The sequence below is a fragment of the Arachis hypogaea genome, chromosome 17, assembly GCF_003086295.3.
Source record: "Arachis hypogaea cultivar Tifrunner chromosome 17, arahy.Tifrunner.gnm2.J5K5, whole genome shotgun sequence".
In the NCBI taxonomy this organism is placed as follows: Eukaryota; Viridiplantae; Streptophyta; class Magnoliopsida; order Fabales; family Fabaceae; genus Arachis; species Arachis hypogaea.
Genome location: NC_092052.1, coordinates 26,958,237 through 26,983,057, shown reverse-complemented (window position 1 = coordinate 26,983,057; position 24,821 = coordinate 26,958,237). Strand labels below are relative to the sequence as shown.

The 24,821-nt window shown below is 38.1% G+C and overlaps 1 protein-coding gene, 1 long non-coding RNA gene and 1 pseudogene across 6 annotated transcripts; 2 read left to right on the top strand and 1 right to left on the bottom strand.

Annotated features, from left to right (window-relative positions):
• LOC112763062 (probable serine/threonine-protein kinase WNK11) overlaps window positions 1–7,266 on the top strand; it is a 37,878-nt pseudogene extending 30,612 nt beyond the window's left edge.
• Window positions 7,267–7,832: 566 nt separating this feature from the next.
• On the bottom strand, window positions 7,833–17,935 carry LOC112766215 (26S rRNA (cytosine-C(5))-methyltransferase NOP2B). 5 transcript variants are annotated; one of them, XM_072222629.1, is made up of 20 exons: window positions 17,445–17,934; window positions 16,559–16,632; window positions 16,435–16,480; window positions 15,071–15,424; window positions 14,785–14,963; window positions 14,591–14,654; window positions 14,352–14,485; window positions 14,180–14,263; window positions 13,999–14,073; window positions 13,837–13,908; window positions 13,669–13,742; window positions 12,633–12,685; window positions 12,013–12,122; window positions 11,576–11,644; window positions 11,405–11,479; window positions 9,553–9,645; window positions 9,386–9,465; window positions 9,212–9,311; window positions 8,386–8,678; window positions 7,833–8,241 (listed from the first exon to the last, which is right to left on the bottom strand). In XM_072222629.1, the coding sequence occupies exons 4-20, from the start codon at window positions 15,357–15,359 to the stop codon at window positions 8,175–8,177; spliced, it is 1,911 nt and encodes a 636-aa protein (XP_072078730.1). In that variant the 5' UTR covers window positions 15,360–15,424; window positions 16,435–16,480; window positions 16,559–16,632; window positions 17,445–17,934; the 3' UTR covers window positions 7,833–8,174. The 5 variants fall into 5 exon arrangements, with proteins under 5 accessions (XP_072078730.1, XP_025667894.1, XP_072078731.1 ...); XM_025812109.3 differs by lacking the exon at window positions 16,559–16,632 and having other exon boundaries at window positions 17,445–17,935; XM_072222630.1 differs by lacking the exon at window positions 16,559–16,632 and having other exon boundaries at window positions 15,053–15,424; window positions 17,445–17,915.
• Window positions 17,936–22,728: 4,793 nt separating this feature from the next.
• Window positions 22,729–24,560, top strand: LOC140180927 (uncharacterized). The gene is made up of 2 exons (XR_011875086.1): window positions 22,729–24,143; window positions 24,236–24,560. It is a non-coding gene; the product is annotated as an uncharacterized lncRNA (long non-coding RNA).
• Window positions 24,561–24,821: the final 261 nt, after the last annotated feature.

The window sequence follows — 24,821 nt, the reverse complement described above, 5'->3', positions numbered from 1 at the left end:
GGAGCAGCATTCTTCGTGCAAGCCACGCCTGAGTCGGCTGAGATTTTGTCCCAGGAAAGTTGTGTTGCTTGCGGTGCAGTGTTAGACGTGACACCAATGGGTGTCCCAGTCGATAGTCATGCTACTCGGCCGATAATAGCTCCTGACACCGACGAGGACCGTCCCAATAGACAGTCCACCGTTCCAGCTATGAAGGGAAAGAGGCTATTTCGATCCCCTTCTGACAAAGTGAACAAATCAGCACCTGCTAAGCGTGACAAATCTACCTCGTCGCCGGCTAACACACGGGTATGAAGAAATCATCTCCTTAATTATTTCCTCCATGTTTGCGTTCTTATTTGAATTTCATTTAACCCCGTGTGTTTAACGTAGAAGTACAAGGCAACATATGCCATGGACTTTAACCGAGCGGAGACACTCCTGTTCAACTTCCTTTTCTCGGATGGTCATTCGATGGAGTATGTTATAATTCCTGATTACTTTGACGCGATGTTTATACAATTCTGCATCCTTGAACAACAACATTAACCATGGCATCTATTGCAGAGATACTCTTGTGAGAATGCTCCAGTACAGACTAACAAGGCGGAAAAAATCCAATCCCTCATACCTGGGCGTCCCATTGACGGAGCCGTCATGGAGATGGTGGCCATGTGCAACACTTGTTTTATACAGCACCTTAAGCATCCCAATTTTTGGTGTCTCCTACCAAGCTTCACTGTGAGTGGTTAACTCAAGGATGCAACGACATCTGCATATTTTACCGGATTCTGAAGTATATTTATTTGTTATTATAGGATGACGTTAGTAAGGGATTGTCTGTTGTGGAGCTCAACGAGATATACGTGCCTTTCTGGTTGAAACCAACAAGATTCCTGAACAGGGTTTGTGTCTCAATCCATATGGACTTTTTGGCATTTTGCATTACTTTCAGGGCTGCTGACCCCATTGGAACTAATTTCGAGTTTTTTATTTTCTTCGTCTGCTGTCAGATCTTCATCCCCATTGAGGATATCTTCATGCACTGGTACTGCATGGTGGTCGAATTTGGGGAGAAGACCGTCTACCACCTGGACTCCTTCCCGGACGTGAATATGGTCAGCGACCGAGAGCAGCTTATGGAACGCGTGGTAACGTGACTTCTTATTGTTTGTTGTACCATGTTTGAACCAAAATTATGCAGTTTCTATATGTTCCTAATTTGGGGACCATGCCTCAGCTCGAAATGCTGTACGCGATGATGACTTCTCCGGCGTTTGGACCCCTGCGATAGTACACTCCCAAAGACATGGTTCGGTGGCCAATACGGCGAGGAAATGGGATACCAAATTGCAATACCAGGTGCACCTTGTTTTGTGAGTGTTGGGTCTGTATATTGGAACATTGAGTTACTGTCAGCTATAACCCGCTTCATATTTACGTTCTGCAGCGACAGCTCTGCTGCCTAGGTGATACAATGGCTCCACCCTGAAGGTTCCTTTAACACGTATGAAATTAGTGCGTTGTAAGTAGATGCATATGAATGTAAGTAAAACATGTCCATGTGTAGTAATTTACATCCCCCTAATGTTTGTCTTTCGCAGCTTGAGAATTCTACACTCCGCGGCAGAACAGACGTGTCCCTTGCGGGTGGACCCTTTAACGCAATCGGCGGTTTGGTTAGGATGTGCGTAGGTCAGTGGTAGCAACGACGTACGCCGTGAAATCATCTTCCTCTCAGGACGGAGTTGTGGATGGAACGGGGGAGCAGATGGTGGACTAGGCAAGCAGTTGCTTGTGGACAAAATAAGGTTCTGCGGGACTGCAACATGCCCCCCAGAATCATTTAGTTTGTCGCTTTTGTTATTAGCTAACCGTTATGTACTGCCTTAACTTTGAAATTGGATTTGCTTAACGTTGTCTAAGATAGTTGTAATTCAAGGAAGGAAAAGTGTAATCAGGTGTGGCCTGTTGCAATTAATGCTCTGCAGTGATAGTTGACTCTACCATATTTGTCCTATGTTGGGATTGTCTTTATGACAGTATGTGCAGTGATAACTGGGAAAAAGTTAAGGATGGGACAAAATGAAGCCTGCAGAGCGTCCTTCTTCGCTCCCACCGAGGTTTTTAACGCAGCAGCAGTCAGTTTATTCTTATTTTGGGGTGGTTGAAACTATTTTTTTGTCGCTTTAATCACATATTCGAATAACAAGTTAAAAAAATTTTGGTTACATGCATGGAATTTGGAACGATAGCATAACCACATCTGGGTTGCCTTGCCACTTAGCTTAGCTTCTATGAGAAAATATATTAACGCCCTTTTTCGAATAAAAAAAATAAATAACCCCTTGTCTTTTAAGTATTTTAAGCGTACATGCCAATATGCGGAACATGCTAATATGTGGAACTATCATGTATGCATACATTAGTGGGCCGTAACATGCAAACTATTATGTGGTATAAACATTAAACAAAAGGATAAAACAAACCCTCTGTGGAACATGATACTAATATCAGCGAGCGTATTCAGCGTTTAAGTGTGCCTTAACATGCATATCTGTGTATAAGATGTAATTTTTATGCCTTATAAATGGTTTAATGCATATATTCACATTGCAATACAACGTTTAATTAGGGTTGCCATTCTCTTGGCATTAGAAATGACAATTTAGACATTTAATGAAAGTATGATTGACCTTCCATCCTGCTTTGAGCCCATCTTCTGAGCCCATCCTCGTCCAATGCATTGACAATGACCAGTCAGCAGCTCTGGGAGTCTTTCACCTTAGTAGTAACTCCTTACTGGAAACTTTATACGATAGTCAGACGGAGCGTATACGGGAATGGAACTCCGTTGGAAAGGTAGATAGCGCGAGATAGCAAAAACGTTGATTTCCTCCGGTTTAAAAGGGTTGTAACACAACAGGCTTAGAGCGCCCATATAACTCCCACTAACTTACTCTTTCTCTCTGGAAAAGAACATTCAACAACATGGCCGTTGTGGAGTCACCACCTGCCGATGGCCACTTCGACATGCCGAACGGTTCGCCAGATATTCCCGAAGGAGAGACGTTGGATTGCCTTTTCTGATTTGGCAAAAACTTTATGTGTTGTGGTTGTTGATGTGTTACAACTGCTAGACTTAACTTTTTGTACATGATACAATCTTATGACGTTTAAGTAAGTACTTTTAAAAAAATCATTGTCCCTTAGATTACTTTAAAATTTCAATTCACACAGCACCATGGATTCTCTAGACTAATTTGCAATTTCAATTCATACAGCACCACGGATGCTCTAGAATAATTTCCAATCTCAATATAGTGCGTTACAAAATAATGTCATGTAGCGGCCTGAATATGGTCAATTTGAAAGTATAACAGTCCAAAACAGATGTTTTCTATAGCTAGCCATTGTTTGTCCAAACATATAACATCACGCATGATCTTATAAGAAACTAAAACACCTGCTGCATCACCTAACCTTTGCCTAATATGAAGACCCACGTTCCCACTGGATTGAGCTGTGAGCGCACTAACCACAGGAATGGTTACTAAATTGTGCCCTGTGAATCATAACCCTCGTCCAAGGCAAGGTCCGCTGCATCGTCCCATGCCAACTACAATGATACATTCAGTTAGCCATGAACAACGAATCGATGAATGGTCAATACATTAAATGAAAACGACGACTAAACAAATTTGTTGACAAAGTGTTACCTCCTCCTCCTCAGACGAGTCCTCCATTGTGCCAGTTTCACCTTCGCCCTCACCACCAAAGTATGATGCACCCTGTTGTGTATTCATTCTGCTGTTGGGATTTAAGTGGCAGGATACTCGATTATGCCCTGTCTGGCGACAAAGACCGCACCTCTTCACCCCCTTCAGCGTTTCCTTTCTTTGCCTCTTTCGACACCGCACCAACTGTGGATCCCTCACACAGCCCTCTAGTGTTGAAGCTTCTCCAACTTCATTCAGACCACCTGCATCACCAGAATCCTGAATCTCTTTCAGCCGCGCTATCTCATGAAGAACTTTATCCGTCATGTCGGCAAATTCAGCTTCGTGACGACACGCAAGAACACACATTTTCCTGCATAGATCATTCAACATCCAATTGCGGCAGGTGATCGTTGAATCCCAGCAAAACGGACCTTTCTCCACAAAGGCCCTTACTTTCGAGCGAGCACTCTTGGACCAACGATCCAGAACAAGACTGTCTGGTATGTCAGTCATCTCCAAATGTACCAGCACTGCTACAATGTGATCACACGGTATACCAAGGGACTCCATTCGCAAGCAAGAGCACTTGAAACTGTTACTGTCACCATAGTGACACACTTGCCACTCCCTACGCGTATTAGCTGACCTAGACAAAGTGAATGTATTAGAAGTCTGGCTCCATGTGTGTGTTCGTACCTTCAGTGTGCAAGCGCGGAAAAGCATGGGCCTGAAGTTGAAGAAAATTACCCTTGTGAGCTTCTTTGCAGCTGACCTCTCCAAATCATGAAATGGACTCTGTAGCACTGGTTCCCCAACCACGGATAACAGATAAGAGTGTGCTTTCCTAGACCTCATTTGGGATATGCAACGCATAAACTGCTCAACAAAGTCCCTCAAGTTATGGCGAGACTGGACAAATTTACCCAACATTGAGTGCAATCCTTCACACCTTGACGGTGTACGAAAACCCCCCAAAGAAGTTGCCCCTTATATGTGCAGTTGCCCACATCCTTCTCCTTAAGTAAAGGTTAGAAACCCATTGATTATCAGCCAGACCAAGCGCATCCACCATATAATGCCAATGATCTTCAAACTCCCACACCTCATAATCGAACAGCATGCATTTCTTAAATTCAGAAGTAAATCTGGGGTTGCTTAGGTTAGACATGGCATTCCTCACCAGATGCCACACACACAAACAGTGATAGGCCCCAGGAAACACCGCTTCGATTGCCTTTTTCATCGCTCCATGTCCATCTGTTATCACACACCCAGGTGCTTTACCCTTCATGGCGTCCAGGAACTGTTGCAGCAACCAGGTGTAAGTCTGCTCATTCTCATTTGCAACTAGCGCAACCGCAAACACAATTATTTGGTTATGGTGATTCACTCCAGAAAACACAACCAGTGGACACATATACTTATTCTTCCGATATGTCGCATCAAATGCAACGATATCCCCAAACAAACCATAATCCAGCTGACTGCAATTATTCGACCAAAACAAGTGCACCAAACGACCCTCCTTGTCCGCCAAATAACGCACAAACATTCCAGGATTAGCCTGCGCCGTTAATTCCAAGAACTTAAGGTAAGCTGTCGCGTCCCCGCGAATGAGCCTCCGTTGCTTCCCTATCTGGTTATACATATCCCTCTTTAGAAACGGAAGGTTTTGGAATCCCCCGGCAGTTTGCACAAAAGATGAATAAATCTATGGCGTTTTAATCCCAACTCTAAGCATCATGTTCATTTGTTCCAGGGCGGCTGCATCCATTTTCCTATAGCCCGGTAGCATGAAAGTCAGTCTATCGTCCAGCAACTCGTGGTTGTGAACGTTCTGAAAGTATGATATTATCTATCTACCACTTTCGGAGTGCACGTGGATGCGCATCTCTGCCTCACAGCCGCATCTGGTCTCCGCCTTCGGCTCACGTTTCCGTCGCGTGCTGTTGTTAACGGACCCCATTCCTCTGAACCCCTGTTGGAAACATACAAATTCTTGTTGAGTAACCTCATTCCTCACATTTCGCCGAGTCTTATTCTTCCTCACAGTGAAATCATTCATCTTTGCATACAAATTGTAAAACAAGAATGCCACCGATCGATCTGAAAAATGACACATCATAATCTCCTTTGCAGTGATTTGCTTGAAATTTATACACCCCAGCTCCGCAATACCGTCCACTGCTCTCTCCTCCCAGTTGTCAAAGAAGCTATCCCCGAAATTCTCCTCTGCATCCGACTCCACCCCTAATTCCCCATCCTCAACGTCGTCACCGAATTCGTCGCCACCAGGGTCGAAGGCATCGCTTCCATTGCCTCCCTCTTCTTCAGCAGACAACGACCGGTAACATTCGTCCACCGCGGATTCTCCCTCCATGCTGTCCTGCGCAAAAATGGCATTCACGGATTAACATCTTTTTACATCAGCCATAATACTCTGTAACCAAAAATTGCCGAAACACTACTGTGCTCTGTCCTACCTTGTTTGTCACCCAGAAAATAGACCATGAAACAATATCACTGCCCACACCCTAAATCCCTTAAATCCAGGGCTTCACCGTCACTTGAGATGATGGTTCATGGCAGTCGCTCTTCATCTCCTCGCTCTACCAAATGGGCTAAAACTCAGTCAACAGCCCATTCATACAAGGGGGTTCGAATGGAAAAATGTATAAATTGAGGGGTAATAACACTATATGCAGAACTATATAAGCAATGTTGTAAATAACAAAAAGACCTGCCACCAAAGCAGAAACTTGTGTCAGAGGTGACAGGTGCATCAATCTCCTCATTTGGACCGGTGCATGCTATAACTCACCCGAAAGGCAACCATCGGTCTAAAAGGCTTTTCACAGATTGCAAAAAGCTTTCATTAGTCCTTTATACTTTTCACAAGTTGCGAAAAGATGCTACCATCCCAAATACGTAAATTTCACCAATGACTAATATAGTGCATTATACCAATTTCCTTTCCATATGGAAATTAATTTATGCTATTTCCATATAGTAAAATCGTGATACTATAGAATAGTAGATCAAGTATTTGTCATACTCCCTAGTCCTCACTCATTAATATACACGTCCGATAAAATACTATTACACAGATAGAAATGTTTTTCTTAGCGCATCAAGATAACAAGAAAATGTTGTTAGATCTAACCAACCATTAAACTATAACAAGTCACGGTGTCTCCTACATACTTCAGCCGATTAGCATAGGAAAGAATTTATAAGTTTGGATATAGTTACAATGTTTACTAACTGATTCCATAAGCAACATTTTTGCTGTAATGTGTATGAATCAGGTTAAGATTGGTGAGTTGGGGTTAGCCACAATTGTGGGGAGGAGCCACTCAGCGCGTTTGGTTCTTGGGACGCCGGAATTCATGGCACCGGAGTTATACGAGAAGTACACGGAAATGGGGACATATACTCATTTGGGATGTGTGTTAGAAATGGTGACAATAGAGATCCATATAGTGAGTGTGACAATGTTGTGAAGGTATACAAGAAAGTGGGTTTAGGTGTTAACATTAGGTCTTCTTGGAAATATTATTTTTGAATAATAAAGAATATAGAAAATAAATAAAATAATGGAGCGATTCAAGAGAAAATTAGTAGATACCTGAAATGTAATTAGTTTCTAAAACTTTTTTTTTCTAACTTATTTCCTTATTCTAAATAGAAATGCATTCTGGAGATTTATTGGCAATTATGAGTTTGACGTACTTAGTACCATTAACAGAAAAACTAGTGTTTAATTCATTCATCACTACAAATTAGCAAACAAAATTGATATGATGGGGGAATAAAATAAATAATTTAAATTTCAAAAATTTGAGAGAATTTCCAAATGAGTTTTAATTCATTCATACAAAATTTTTTTTATTTCATCAAAACATTTAAATAAGAGAAAAAGTATAGTAAGTTGAGAAACTTAAGCATATGTTGTGGAAAAAATTATTCTAAACAACTAAAACAATTAAACAAATTCATGAAATTTCTAAATCAAATCAATTCTTTCTTCTCTATTTTCAAACAAGAGAATTGATTTATACATCAAATAAATCCTAATTTTGAGAAAGTTCCTAACACACCCCACCAAGGGGAACACTAACAACAAAATACTTGTTCGCCAACACATAACCATTAAAGGTATAACTATGAAAACATTATCAATATTATAACATTTGGCTAGTGTCTTAAAAAGGATAACTAGCACAGTACAATTGATATGATGACAGTACTTAGAATGAAATCTCAAGACTAATTCAAAAAGATACACTTTCTTTTCTGGTTTATATCTATGTTTAGACTTTAGATGCTACATTAAATAACTAAAACCAAACAAAATTGCGCTGTGTGATTACCGCATAGAACTGATTCCAGGACAAACTTTTTATAGCAGGCAATCACTACAACTCTTCCATTTCATTAAGTGTGAGTCAGTTTGATGCCAATGGTCATTCCTCATTTTTGGCTCTGTCGCTTACCGGTTCTGCGCTTGTTTTCTCTCAACGCGCGTCTCTTCTCCTCCCTGCAGGCATCACCAAAAGCTTAGGATTCCAGCGGAAGACAATCATATTACTAAAGTGTTGCATTTATATTCAAGATACAGATATATTAGTATGATTGATATGGAAGGAAAAGAGAGAAGTCAAGCATGGAGTAAACTTTTAACCTTGAATTTGAAATTTCCTCCTTAGATGGAAATTTCCTTTTCTGCCTCTTTATTGGTCCAGATCCAGAAGTTACTTTCCCATTTTCTTTTATGCCGTTAATTGGTTTAGATGGAAACTTCCTTTTCTTTGTCTTTTTGGATTTAGATTCAGAAGATTTTTTGCCATTTTCTCTAACATCATTACTAGGCTTCTCATCCTCCACTTCTTCCTTCTCAAGCTTGGATTGTTCTTCCTCCTCTTCAGATGGTTCTGATGGTTTTGAACCTGGCTTTCTGCTGCTCATTTTTTTCAACTGCAAGACGCATATTTAGAGAAATAAAAAAAAGCACACGACATAACAAAGCTCAAGGGAATAAATGCATGGCTGTATCTAATTTTTAATCTTAATTTAGCACAACAAATGGTTGGAAATGAAGTAAGGTGAGAAAAAGAATTGTACATTTTAACAACAGCAGCTCCACGCTCCCATAGGTAAAGTTTAAAATTATACAAATATTATTTTAAAAATGTTCAACTCATTAAGTTCCATGGTCAACTGATTCTAGAAAAAACGTAAACAAGCATTTAAGTATCAATCAAAATATTCACCAATCAAATTAAACAAGCATAAATAACCAACAATTTTTATTGATAGTAAGAACTCCACAATTTGTCAACATATTGTATAATGTGCCAAGAATATTATCAATCTATAAACTTTCCGCAATTTTGTAACACCAAATGTCTGACAAATTTATAGCAGAAAGATTTGTACAAATACAATTTGTTGGACGTGTAAATGAACTTTAAAGCAATTTCTAAAGATAGCAGCAACAACCTATATACCTTTGCGACAAAGAACCCATCCATATTGTGTACATGAGGATAGAACCGCCTTGTCTTTTCTAAAGAAGGGTGAAACCGTTGCTCCCTGAATCTTATGAATCTGATGGAAAGCAAAGGTCACAAAACACAATTTTCTATAGTCAAACCTACAGAGATAAGGAACATAATCATTACCCAGGGCGCCCAAAGTCAAGTCCACAGGGAACCAACTTAACATCCCTCTTCTTGAGTGCATAGTCAATAACTGCTTCATTCTGAAGATTTACCAAGAGAACTTTCAGAAATATATAGAACGGGAAACACTAGCACAGAAAGTTACTATTTGCGAATGAAAAACTAACCTCAGCAACCATGATCGAACAAGTGGAATAAACAATGTATCCCCCAGATTTTGAATTAGCATCCACCATATCAATGGCAGCAAGAATGAGTTCCTAAAAAACAAAGGAATCTATTCAATAATGATTAAAAAAGTATAATATTACAATGTGTAGAATTACTTATAGTGACCAAAAATGAAGAAATATTTGCCGCTGTAAGTTTAATAGTGCCAGTCTATTTCATTTAATTTCAACTATTTCTATCCAAAAGACAAAAATCAACTTCAAAGTATAGGGGAGAAGTTATCATTCATAGTGATCACAGTTTGACACATGCACCATCTGAATCTTTCAATCCAAAATTAAGTAGAAGAGTGAAGAAAAAGGAAGACCGTTAAAAGCATCAGTTATTGATGTAATAAGAATGTGGGATAGACCATTTCTCTCACATTTTCACAATTCATGAATCTCTGTAACAAAAATCTTTAGGGGGTATTTGTGAGTTCTGAATTTTGAAGGGAAAAGGAGGTAAAGAAAGTATTTGAAGTGTAATGTGAAGACCATTTTAGGTTTAATTACTCTGTTAGTCCCTATAGTTTCGTCAAATTTTCAATTAGCCCCTATACTTTTTTCCTTTCAATTGGGTCCCTGAACCATTTATTTATTTTTAATTAAATCCCTACCGAGACAAAAACGTTTGATTTAACAGAATATTCCGTTCCCAAATTGAAGATACCCTAATTGTCTCTCCCCTTCTTTCTTCATAAAGACAAAATTAGCCTCCTTCTCATCATTCTCACACTCGGACAAAAACTCATCTCCTTAACTCCCTCCGTTGTCACTTTGTGCACTGAACTCATCGCCGAACCTAGCCACCATCCCAATTCAAACTCATTGCTGAACTCTTCTCCTCGGGTAGAGGGTATTGTCGTCGCCCGGGGAGACAAACCGTGGGTGCTGTCGTCACCTGCGGAAGGTCCTCAACCCTCTTCTCATCATTCCTCTTTCAGAAAACCCTAAACCAACCCTCACCCATATTAGCATGCCATACATTGACTAATCAGTTTCATTCAATTTTGACTCTCATCGGCACGCCTCAGCTCTGTTGCGGACTTCTCCCTCCCTGTCGCTCGCGCTAGTTATTTTCTCGCCGACGCTGCGTCGCTGTTCTCTCCTGCGTCATTGATTTTCATCCTCTCCTAGACTTGTCTCTCTGTTCGAGCTCTCTCTATCTCCGAGCTCACTCCTTGTGACCGCCGATAAACCTCCAGCCCTCCACTGCTTCTTCAGTTTTATTTTCGTGAGCTAATTGTTGTTTTTTGAGTTAATTTTTTAGATTGTTTATTGTTGTTAACATAGGTGGATTGTTGTTTTTATTCTGAGTTAATTATTGTTGACAACAATAACTGAAGCAAAGCTTTAATGCATCAAGAGCACCTGTTACAAACAATCTCTCGGCAATTGCTATCTCAGTCACTCTGATAAAACAATGAATAATTTATCGTTGAAAATTCTAGAAAACAAGGTTCACATTTTGGAAATAACAGAATTGCTTAGATCCTCGATTAGATCTCTACTGAGTATGAGAGATTTTTAAAGCATAAACGATAGGTATAATAGTAAATTTATTCTTTCTTAACGTTTTTTTAACGTTTGTTGTCAAGAGGGACCTAATTGAAAAAATAAATAAATGATTGAGAGACTCAATTGAAAAGAAAAAAAGTATACGGACCTAATTGAAAATTTGGTGAAACTACAAGGACTAACAGAGTAATTAAACCTCCATTTTATTCTTCAAAACCTTCTTTCCATCCCTTTCCCTCTTGAAAAGAGGAAGACAGAGAAGGGGAAAGGGGTAGAGAAGAAAACTTACCTTCTGCAGATGCGCACATTTCTGTATGTCTTCCAAGCTTTTGGAGGTTTTAACTGATTCATCCTTGGATATAACCTGTCGGCAGAAAAAATTCCAATTCCATTTCTAGTTTCTAGAGGAAAAAAGACAAGCACACGAAGAAATCACTTAAATAAATCCCCAGCTTCTTACCCCAGTTCCACTGCAGGGAGCATCCAATAATACTCTGTCAACAGCATTGACACCCAACACCTTTGGAAGCTGAAATAAACAATAGAAATGCAGAATAGATGTTAGCATGCATGGTTGAAATGACGATTATACATGAAATCATTCATTCTCCTCTTTGGAAGAGTTTGATCAAGACAGACATCTACAATAAAAGGAAAATGAACAGCAACAACTATAACATGAAGTACGATACGTATTGCTTTATATTGAACATAACTCCATAGCCAATATACAATAGTTTCCAAAATACTAAATTATGCATGACATCACACAAGCCAGATGCAGTAAAAAAAAATGAAAAACCAAACAAGACAATTTAGTAGCAGTAAAGACATCAAACTTCAAAATCTTTTGGTAAAAAATTATAAACAGTAATTGATTAGAGAGAAGATGCTAACCTCTCTTCCATCGTAATTGCAGACTACAGTGTTTGACACACCCATTCGGTGCAAATTTGCAGTAAGTGACTTGAGCCGCAATACCTTCATTTCATTTGCAAAAACAATTCCTGTAATAAAAAATATATTATGACCAAAAAATAATTTGAAACCAGAAATTAGAGGATCTAACATATTACAAAACACAGTCAATTTTATTCAGTTATTCAAATTACAAGATAACACAAATTGGGGGATACCAACTCAAAAACAACGGAAAGAGTATACATACATGCATAAACATTCAACAAATTAACACCTCATGATGTTTAGTGTCAACTTGTTAGGGAAGTTCATTATCGATGCAGTAAGTTCTCTAATGCTTAATGAGTCGGCAAATAGCAGCCTTCATGGAGCATAAGCAACTCAACCACTTTAAATTTTATAAAAATATATGGTTCCTCTTTCTTGGTCATTACTTAATATTGCAAATAGTCAAATCATCCCAACTAGGTTTAACACACAGAAAATAGCAATACATGAAGAAACAAGTTACTTGTTTAATGCAAAAAAAATTACACAACCCAAAATGCACAGGAATTAGGAAACTACAAAAAAGATTCATGAATTTTAATAGACACCTGTATTCTTCATAAGAGCAGCTACATAAGTCGTTTTACCTCCAGGTGCAGCCCTGCATAGAGCATAAACTGGCATCAGAATTATCACATAAGTATTGCAAGCAAAGTGGGTTATGCATTGCTATTGAAATCAAAAAGTGCTTATATTCAGGCTTTCAAGTATATCATTTTTTAAGAATCTATTTGAAAATACAATCATTTTACATGTTCAGCATTAATCAGCCACCGCATATAGAAACATGTATTTGGCATCTCATAAAAAAATATTATACTACTATAAACAAGTTTGATTATTCGTCTATTACAGATTTGATTATTCAACTATGACAGGTTTGTTTTTTTCTAGTAGCTGATTATTCAAATGGAAAAATGTGTAAATCAATATGTATAAATATAGCTATAAATAAATCACTCAATCTTGTAATTTAGCTATTAAAAGTGGCACATAGCAATTCTAAGGCATCCATAAGAATTTTCTTGGTCCTAGTTTCTCACACTAAAGACATAATATAGCTATAGGACCATAACAACAGATAAGAGTCATCTTCAATTCTTCATACTGAGAGATAACAACAATGAGGATCCAAAACAAAGTCAACAATTGAGGCAAAGATATATCATTGCAACACAGATATGCTTTCAATTGTACAGTTTAAAATTTAGAAATGTACGGCATTACCAAAATTTTTTTTGTTTCCTCCATTTTGTCTGTGACATAATGTAAATAGAGTGAAAATTTGAGCTAATATAAGTATTCCTATACTTGGAGATAGATGTTCATCATGTGTATATTTGCACAACAATCACATCAATGCAATTTCCGCTTTGGAATTTTATGTTATAACAAATAAAGGTAAAACAATGAATATAAAAATTGAATATAAACCATGTCTTTCATTTCAGCTCTATTTGTCTGAGAACATTTGGTTGAAACATTCGCACAAGTTTCAAAATTAATTAAGTTGTCAATATAGTACCCTACTAACATTTTTCATACAAAGATTTTATATAATGTGCACCAATAATTATTACTTACGCCATATCAACAACCCTTTCCTTCTCTTGAGGAGCTAAGGCCATCACAGGTAGAAAGGAGCTTGCACTTTGAAGCTGCAAACAATTTAATAACTTGACCTAAGTATGCTCATCATGCAATAGTAAACTAAACGCAAAAAGGGAAAATGGTAATAGGAAAACTATGCACCATGTAGAAACCAGCCATATACTCCGGAGTGGCACCAATTGGTACTTGAGAATCATACACAACAAGTCCAACCTGTCACAAATTTAGATTGTTACTTGTATTTTCTTCACCAAAAGAGGAATACGAGAACAATAAGTCATAAATTAAAACATGAATTCATACCTTTGACCACTTGCTTAAAGGATCTAGATTTACTCCTCTATTTATTAAAACATCTGCCAAATCCCGTCTGCGTGTCTGATTGTACAGAGGAGCACAAAAAATACATAAACTCGATCAATAAGAAACATGGATAATTCAATAATAACATTTAAACATTGAACATTGGGAGTGAATATGTTACCTTCAAAGTGTTAGTCCTTAGACAAATGGGCCTGGGCTTTTCAAAGGCTTCAATTAGTTCCATAAGTTCAACAGCGGGAAACATCTGAAAAAAACAAAATTATAATTTCTCATGCTAACCCTTCACAAATGCAACAATATTATCTAAGAATAATATAGAAATTCGTCCCAACCTCCACTAAAGCACCAATTAGAAACTCATTGTAGCCATAGTATGAACATATGTCTTTCTTAAGCTGCTCAACATAATCCTTCCTCGTTGACCCTTCTTGCTTTAAGGCCTTAAAATTTGAAAGAACACGAACAACTAGGAAAACAAACATCCAACACAATCACAACACCAACCAAACAAGGTAGCGCATTGAATGAATCATGAAGACAGTCAAGCATAGTCCAATGGAAGTCAACTCACTCTCTTTAATCCTCCTCTGTAGATTGGAAAGATCAGGCGGACGCAGATTCTCCTCCTCAAGTTCCTAAAAGTACCAAAGAACTAAAATAACTACTTTTACCAGAACTACCACAAATTAATTTAGAAAACTAAGCATAACTGCCAAGGGATCAATAAAATTTCAAATAATAATATAAAGAAACCAACCAAACAACCTCTTGGGTTGGTAATCTAAACTCATCAGACTCCTCTTTGATGTTGAGTTGCATTTCAGCCTCGGCATCTTCTTCTTCCTTCTTCCTTTCCTCATCAATGATTCTCGACTTCTCTTCAATGTCATAGTCATCCGAGTCAACATCCAAACCCGAACCTGAATCAGAAGCGGAGTCTTTCTCTGCATAACAAACAACAAACGAATAACAAACAACAAACCAAAAAGAAATAGAAGTTTAAAAACAAGACATTAACAACAAAAAAACGCACATGCAAATAAATTAACACCTTCCGCTTCGTCATCAGATCCTTGGAGGAAATCATCAACTAAGGGATCATCACCATCACCATCAGAAGATAGCTCAGATTCAGAACCCGAATCAACATCGAAGTCACCAGGTGCTTCATCTTTATTCTGTGGCTGCTGCAGAATCTCTTCTTCATATTCGGATTCTGAAGCACTGGAATCATGCTTGGGGGTTAAAAGCTTGCTCTTCTTTTTCATGGCTTCTTTTGGTGGCTTTGCATTGCTCTGCTTCTTCGAAAATTTCTTCTTTGTTGCAGTTGCTGGAGACATAATCTACGTATGCAGAGTGTATCAGAGATTCTGATTCGGGGGTTGAGAATGTTTTCTCTCCTTTGCTGAGAAAAAAAATAAACTCGGCTAAGGTTTAGGATTTAGCAGAAAGAACCGAATGCAGTAGTTTGAAAAGACCTATGCATTAGGTTTTTCATATATATATATATCATCCAAGGTTGCGAGAACCGGACCGGTCATTTAACCGGTCGAGTGACTGGTTCAATGGTTCAATGGTCCAACCAGGGTCAAACCATGGTTGAACCAATTTAACTAAATATACAGTAAAATTATAAAAAAAATTCACTATATAATTTTAAATATTATTCAATAATTTCTAAACTAATAAAATTTAAAATTTGACAATTCCACACAATAAATTATCGATAATTTATCATTAAAAGTTCATAAACAACTTCAAATATAAAAGTTTATAACAAAAGAAAATCAAAGCGCACATAAATGACAAATACAAAATGTTCTACCACCAAAGAAACAACATTGAACAAACAAGTTTTCAACTAAACAAAAAACACTACTCATCAGAAATCATAATCATCATTTAAGTGTTCGATCAACAAGTTACCCAAACAATCAATTGGTTTTTCAGATTTCAACAAATTCAAATTATCTATGTCGTTAGTTACTATTATTTAGTAACACTTAAAATATTATAACATTACTCTAATGCAAGAATACAGTGTACTCATTCTTTCTAGAACACCATTCCATCCTAATCAAGGTTCTGAAAACCGGACCAGTCATCGAACCGTTCTAGTTACTGATTCACTGGTTCATTGGTTCAACCAGTTCAACCGTGGTTTAACCGGAAAAACCGTTTTATAATAAACACCTGATTCTATAAAAATTCAATGAATAAAGCAACTAGTTCTAAACACTGTTCTACTGCATTTTTTTACTTCAAAAGGGAATCATAAACAACTAGTTCTATGAATAAATAAACTACAATGATGATATGTAATGTCAAAAATAGGCCAATGATGAAATAATAAAGGGTTTCTCTCTTCAATTCTATGTTCAAGCTTGTAGCAAACCAGAATCAACAGAGTAATACCGTTGAAATAGTCTTCCTTCTTAATTCTTATATACCTCAGAATTTCCTACAAAATGAACATTGAACACAATACTCAGCTTTAAAACAAAAACAAAACAACACTCAGAAATCAATCACCTTTCACCTCTTCCAAACACAGCCTTAAAACAAAACAGAACAACATTCAGAGTATGAGCATTGACCACAAAAAATTGATTTCTGAAACAGAACAAAAACAGCAGAGCAACATTCAGAATTTGAGCATTGATCACAAAATATTGATTTATGAAACAAAACAAAAACAGAAGAACAACATTCAGGGTTTGAGCATTGATGACAAAAAATTGATTTCTGAAACAAAACAAACAATCAACAAAATAATGAAAACATAAATTTTTTTTCCTTCAGAAGAAGAAAACAATGAAAACATGAAGCATATAATAAATCAATAATCACCAATATCCAGCAAGAATCTCAAAGACAACAATAAATACACAACGATTATTTAGCAAATAAACAAGAACAAGACCTAAATAGAAAATCCAAAAAATTAAATCGCAGAAACCTAACAATTTAGCAAATTAAAACAACAGCCCAAAAATTTACCAGAAGAACACTAATGCAAGTGGAATCATCATGCTAATATGTTTTCTACAAAGATGCTATTTGTGCAGCTAAAATTTCCTAATTACTAAGATCCAATTATTCTAATGTCACATGCAATCAACTTACTAAGTTTCTAAAAGCTAGAAATGATAAAACCAATCCGAAATATGGTTAAAGCATTTCATTAAACATGTTGAGTGCGGTAAACTTAAAACGAAATAAGAGATTTCAAAGCTTAATATCAATGTCATAGAGAAGAGACTATAACTATTGTATACTTTAATTCAGTCTATGAAAAAAATCCAAACCACTACCAAATCAAATAATTACTTATTGTAATAGAAATAAGAAGTTGCAGAGTTTGAAGCAGAGTATTGGTGGTGTTGTGCGAGTGTATTGTCTGGTGGCGGGTTTAGGGAACTCACGGCGGCGACAAAAGAGCGCAGTTCGACCGCTAGGTGGAGCGCGCGGGTTGGTCGCAGAGTTTGAAGCAGAGCAACGTGGCTTCCAGAAGAACGCGAATGCGAACCCGAACGGTGAACGGCGAGTGAACGCGAACGGTGAACGCCGAGCAAACTTGAACAGCGAAGAACGCAAACGAAGACGACGGCTGAACGAAGACGCGAATGTGAACGGCAAAGAAACGGCGGCGGAAGCGCGGCTGAACAGACAAAGACAACGGACGCCGAGCTCGAGGAAGCAACTGCGATCGGTGACAGCGAACAGGAGTTGAAGACTTGGAGCACGAGGGAAGCCAGATAGACGGACGGACGGCGTCAGTATGCCACTCCTTGCGGCGGTGGTGTAGGCTTACAGTGCTAGGGTTTTTTGGCTGAGTTTCTTTGAATGAAAGAAAGGGAGGGAGAAAGGGAGAAAGAAACGAAGAGGCTTCAGAACCAAGAGTGAAAGTAAACCAAATTTGCCAAAAAACGACGCCGTTTCTTTTAAACCGGTTCCCTGTCCGGTTCAACCGGCCGGTTCCGGCCGATTCAGCAGTTTTTGAAGAAACGGTTTCAGAGGACAAACCGGACCGTAATTACAGTCGTTTCTTTTAAACACTCTCTCGGGTTGTTGCACTCTACCAGCTTCATACTTCTTCTTTTCTAGACAATTCCAGGCCAAGTGCCCAGGTCGTCCACAAAAGTAGCACACTCCTTATCCTACTTTACACGGGACTCCGGGATGATAATTCCTGCACCTCTGACAACTTAACTCATTTTGTGGCTGCTTTGCGAACCTCCTCCCTTGATTATCATTATTATTTGGCCTTCGAAAGTTGTTCTGACCTTGATTCGACTGTGGGACAAAACCTCCACGCTTAAAAGTCCTAGCCCTTGGTGCGAAATTCCTCCCTTGAGTTCTCTAAAAAGTCATCCTCTGATTCCCCTTCTCTACTACTACCTTCCTCAAACACTCCTCAACCACTCGACTCTTATTCATAAGCTCGAAAAAGACCCTAATCTCCATCGGTCCAACGGAGCTCAAAATATCACTTCGAAGTCCTCCCTCATACTTTATACACTTCCATTCAATAAAGTCCTCTGGAGTACCTTGACAAATTCGGAAATAACGGCACAACTCTTCAAATCTATTGGTGTACTCCGCAACAGTCATCTGTCCCTACTTTAACTGCAGCAACTCAAGCTCCTTTGCGTTTCTGACTGAACTAGGAAAATATTTTCTGTAGAATTCCATCCAGAACACCTCCCAAGGTATCACAGCACCATCTGATTGAAGGATACGTCGTGTTTCCTGCCACCCGTACTGGGCTTCACCCTGTAACTAGTAGGTTCCGAACTCAACCCACTGTTCTTCAGGAACCTGCTGAGCTTGCAGAACTTGCTCCATTGCCTGTAGCCGGTTATCAGCTTCAGTAGGTTTGTAGTCTTCCTGAAGGTCGGAGGATGCACTTTCAGAAAAGAGGCAAGTGTCATTGGCCCCTTTTCACTGTTGTTCCCATTATTCCCATTATTCATCTGATCTTCAACGCCTCGGCTGTCGCCTGCATAGCTGCAGCCATGTTTTCCAAGGAAGCCATAAAATCCATGGGGTTATTCCCTGCCGGTTCAGGATTAGCATTGCCTATTCTGCCTCTGCCTCATCCGCGACTGCGTCCGTGAGTCGACATCTGGTTCTTGTTCACATCAAAAGGAGATAATCAGTTTACTTATTTTTTTTATAGTCAATACAATCTCAAAAAAGAAATGAGATAATGGATTATGCAAAAAAGTTGTCACTAAAGATCTTTATGCTTAAGTCATAAAACAGAGGTGGTGTGGTATTACGACCTCTAAAATAAGATATATGTACGTATAATAATTGAAAGAATATAATATACAAGGAGCCTTGAAGGATAGGTAAAACAAAATACAAAATTAAAAGCGCAACGCTCAGGAATAAATTTTACTTGCGTACGAAGAAAGCATAGGTACAAAAACATAAAAATTTAAACAAGGAGAGTGGAGAGTCTAGGTACAAAATATTCAAGCCTGCCGAGCTCAGCCTGCGAAGCTAAGGCTAGTCAAAGGATATTTACATACATATACATAAAATTCATAACCCAAAATACACAAAAGAAACCTTAGTTCTCCATAAACCTCTATGAGGTACAAAAGCAGAATATAGACATACATATATATACATAAGGAGAGTTCTATACATATAGACATGTCTAAGCAGAATAAAACATAATATCCCAAAAGCCCACTTCGCTGCAGAGGACGCCAGACGCCTAGCGACGTGCCTCTCGACTTGCATCTGAAAAACGCAAACATCTGTATGGAATGAGAACCGGGGGTTCTCAACATGGTAAAGATGTCGCATACATAAGATATAAGGTCCCGGAAAAGTCAGAGGTAATCCTAGAACTCCGACACTCAGAATATAACACTTAAAGATTTAAAAACGAAAGCCATAAGTATGGTGGTTCTCTAAGGTTCCTAATCCTAACCAAGACTCTATCCAACACCCTCCATCATCCGCCTTCCTCCAAATCCTCCAACTCCAGTGGAAATACATAGACAGACAAATAGACAATGGCAAACACAATTAGAGTACAAGTAATGCAGGTAGCAATTATAACAATTAGGTATACTAAATCACAAAGGACTCCCAATTAATGCACAAACAAGTAAATCAAACATATGCATATGATGTATGCATGTCATGTGGTTGATGAGTCTCAATTGTCGGTTATCAAGCCAACCCGACAAGTCCAACTGTTAAACCCTGGACTGTCCCTCGACGTGCATCCCTAAGAGTCTATGCATAGCTTTTTCTCATTCATATATAAATTCAACTCATTGGGGGAACCTTCCCGGGAATTTATAAGTGCCTGGCTGCTAAACATACTTCTTAAGCTCTTAAATTACTAAATTTAATTCACTTTTCTCCCTTTTAATGCCTGAATATGTTTGTTTGAGTGATTTAAGATTTTGAAGGTAAGGATGGCTTGAAGAAATGGAAAAAAATCATGCAAAGTGCAAGATCATGAAGAATTGAAGGATTTGCAAAGCTGTCAATCCTGACCAATTTGTACTAAACTTATCATAACTTGAGTTATAGAGCTCCAAATGAGGCGATTCCAATGACATTAGAAATCTAACATACGGGGCTTCAAAATGATATGCAATTATCTATAGTGAACGATGAGTTAAGACATCCGCGTACATAGCTAAAGTGCCATGTATGCGAAACACAAAAAATGTGACTCACTTAAGACAACACGTGATCAGCGATTTCTAGCCCATTTTGTGCCCAATCCAACTGATTTCTGATGCTATTGAACCCAGGATTGAAGGAAAATGAACCAAGTAGTCATAATTGAGTTTTAGCCATGTTTTAAGTTAGATTTCTAGAGAGAGAAGCTCTAACTTCTCTCTAGAATTTAGGATAGTTTAGGCCAAATTTTTTTAGATCTAAGTTTTAATTATTGTTTTAGTTCAACCCTTTTTATATTTCCTTACTCTATTGTCTTAATTCTCTTAGTTTTACTTGTTAATCTCTTTATTTTGTCAATTTTAGTTTTATGAACAATATTGTTAATTCCCTTTTCTTTAATGCAATTTAATGTTTTATATTTTTTGTGATTTAATTTAGTTGTTGTTATTGATTTCTTGCAATTGGTGGTCTTAGATTTTATTATTCTTCCAATTTACCATGCTCTTATTTTCATACACACCAAGTGTTTGATAAAATATTTGGCTTAGTTTTATGATAGATTTTTAGCACTCTTGGTTTGGAATTAGGGTTTAGGTGCCTTGATGTCATTGATGTCCAATGTAATTGGTAATTTAGGGTTGTTAGTTGGTTTTCAAATCAACTATATCCATTTGATTTCTCCCTCCGATGTTAGAGGAAAGCTAAGTAGAATTAACTCTTTGTAATTGCCATGTTGCGATCAATAATCTAGATAGGAAACATTAACTCTTAATCCTTGTCAGGAGTGTCTTTTAGCATTTGATTTCTTTTTTTTTTCTCTTTACTTTATTGCAATTTACATTTCTTGTTATTACATTCAAAACCCCAAAAATATCTCATAACCAATAATATGCACACTTTCCTATAATTTCTTTGAGAGACGACCCGAGATCTAATATTCTCGGTATTTTTATTGGTTTAACTTAAGTGACAAACAAATTAAACTTTGATTGAGAGTTATTTGTTGGTTTGGAACTATACTTATAACGTTATTATTTCGTGAAAATTCCGAACCGATGATTTCTCTCTGTCATGGAGCTTGGCTGGGTTCGTTGGAGACTTGGAGTTTGGTTGAGAGGAGGGTTGGCTGCGATGAGGATATCTGATATGAAGGATTAGCCGATTAGGGAAGTGGGGAACCCTAATATATATATATGTGCGCTCCGAGGCGGGCTTACCTTGAACCCGCCCCTGCCCCGCTCAACACCCCATCCCCACCTTCGGGTCGGGTTTAAATATGTCCGGAACGGGATGGGTTCGGGTACTCCTACCACCCCTAGAGGGGAAAGCAGAGGCAGAGAGGTGGAGCATACCAGAGGAGTCGAGGAGGTAGCAGAGCAGAGGCACTAAGAAGGCGTCGGAGCAGAAGCACAAGTAAATAGAAGACCACAGATGGAGCAGAGTACTCATAAGTTAGAGAACCGAGGCAAACAGTGAGCGTTTGAGTTTGTCCAGCAAAGAACAACAAAGGGATACAAAGCTAAAAGAACGGCAGACCGAAGAGAACAGGACAAAAATGAGGGGTTTAAGGGTGATTGGTGAGGGTGTGCGTGGTTGCTAGTGGGAATGGGGAAGTGGACTGAACATGCTAGGGTTTTGTGTTTCTTTGTATATATACATTGAGGAGTGCTAGGGCCAGCAGAATTTGTGATGTTTAGCCATTAATTAGCCATCATTAATATTTTTAATGAAGAATGCTAGGGGCCAACAATTTTGGTATTTTGTAACCATCAATAGGTCATCAATATTATTTTTAATGGTATGAGATTACATCTAATGGTGGGAGATCACTCAATTTTGTTTTGATGGTTAAGTGCTGGCCAGAAAACACAAAAATTGCTGGCCCCCTAGACTTTTCCATTTTTAATTGTGTGAGATGACATCTAATAGTGTAGGATTAATTATTTTTTTTTATAGTTAAGTGCAGATTTCAACAAAAATGCTGCCCGCCTAGACTTTCTCATATACATTTATTTATATATGAGCTGGCCTTGTTCCGGTTTACAATCTTAGCCAGTTTTTTGTTCCAAATTCGATTTTTATTGGATGGATTTTGGTCTGACCGAATCGGACAAAGCTGACCCACCCTATTTGGTGGCAGGCTTTGGCGCGGCCAGAGCATGCATGTTTACCAACCCCCACCCTCCGCCACCGTCGTCCTCCTTCTCTTTCTCCATAATCCCATTCACTCGTTTATCCTTTTAGATGCTCATGAGACGGAGGCTGATAGTACTCTCCCGTAACAATTCAACAAAACGGACACCCGTTACTTTGTTAGTAGCATTGCTGGTATGGAGCCAGAAAGGATCAATGGTGGAATTGCCGGGAGTCAGAAAGATAAAGAGCGTTTTTGCCATAAACTGTGGATAAAGGAAACACCGGTACGCACTATGCATCCAAACTATTCATTAATAATAGTGCATGACCCATTTTAGTTACAAAGAATGAGTCATTAGAGCATTTTGCTGTAAGAGAAACCAGTGAGCACATAAAGTGTAGCACTGAGCTAGTGTTCTTTCTTAGGGTCATCCATTCCCCCTCTCTCTCTCGGTCGCAACAACTTTCTCTCTTCTCTTCTCATCTGATCTCATCTCTGGTGATTCCCTCTTATTTTTTTCCTCATCAGATCTCTTTCGTATGTATAATTTTATTCTTTTTAAATGCAACGATTGTTTCTTTCTTTCATTCATTCATTATATTTGATGAGGATTGAATTTATAACTCTCGTATCCCTGTTGTTCTGTTTAATACATTTTTTTATTATTTCTTATTTCTAGCGTCACGATATAAGATCTGAAGAGTTTATTTGGTTGAGGTTAAGAAAATGAAATGGATGTTAGTGTTTAGCCTATTGCATGAAGATTAGACAGCTGAAAATATTGAAATGATAAAACACTAAGGGGTACGCTATGATCTGTTTGTGTCATAGTTACGTTTCAGTACGGGAATGGTTATAAAATATTATCTGGAAAATATACATATGGCGTTATGGTACACAGATAAATTGGTATGCAGTACGCTACCTAATTGGTGAATGAAAAAGTCTAGGGGTCAGCAACTTTTGTGTTTTCTGGCCAGCACTTAACCATCAAAATAAAAGTGAGTGATTTTTTACCATTAAATATAATCTCACACCATTAAAAACACTATTGTTGGCCGATTGATAGTTACAAAACACTAAAATTGCTGGCCTCTAGCATTCCTCCATGGGAACGTTGTCAAGAGTACAATTCTACAAAAAATCTGCATGGTGAATTCCCCTCAATTGCATCCTGTTCAAGTCCTATGCTACTCCAGCACGCATGGAGGAGCATGGCTTTGAGGGCACCACAATTTCTAACATCCTGGAGGCAAAGGGCAAAAGTATAGATGGCTCCTGGCTGTGGTGCACGACGAACGACTCTGTTTACGATGCTAGTTAATCGGTACATGAATCCGATCTTCATTGTAATTGTTACTAATATCTGGAATATGTAAGGAGCTAGTGTTTTTTAACTAAATTTTACATTTGTTGCAGATGACCCAGCACAATGTGGGAACATTGGTTGTTGTGAGACCTGATAAATAGCAGTTGCCAATCTGAGAAGATGATTTTGTGTTTCTATGATGCTAGGGAACAATCATAAGAACTAAGGGAGAGGAAATTGGAAAATGAAGTTATTGTTTGAGTGATTAAATTGTGACTGTTCATGCACTAAGAAAAATTCATATAAATTATGGAGAAATTAAGCTGGATTTTAGGAGCAAACATATAAAGGGAGGACTATGGATCTGTTTGGTTTTACAAAACAATTTTTTATTGTTTTTAATAGTAATAGAAAAATATCATCTTTTTTGTTTTATATCATATTTTTTTCCGGATTTCATGCAAGAAATGACTCATAAAATGGGACAAAATCCGTTAAACCTATATGGAAACAATGAGAGTTTGTAAATAATGTTGAAAAGACAAAAAGCAGAGACATTGCTTTGAGCTTATTTCAAGCCTTACCTGACTGCAATCCTTTCCAAAGGTGATGTAGGCGAAGTAAAAATTAGAGAGGACAATGGGTTTTGATGGGGATGGACCTCTTTTTTGTATTTTGTTTTCATTTAGTAAAATG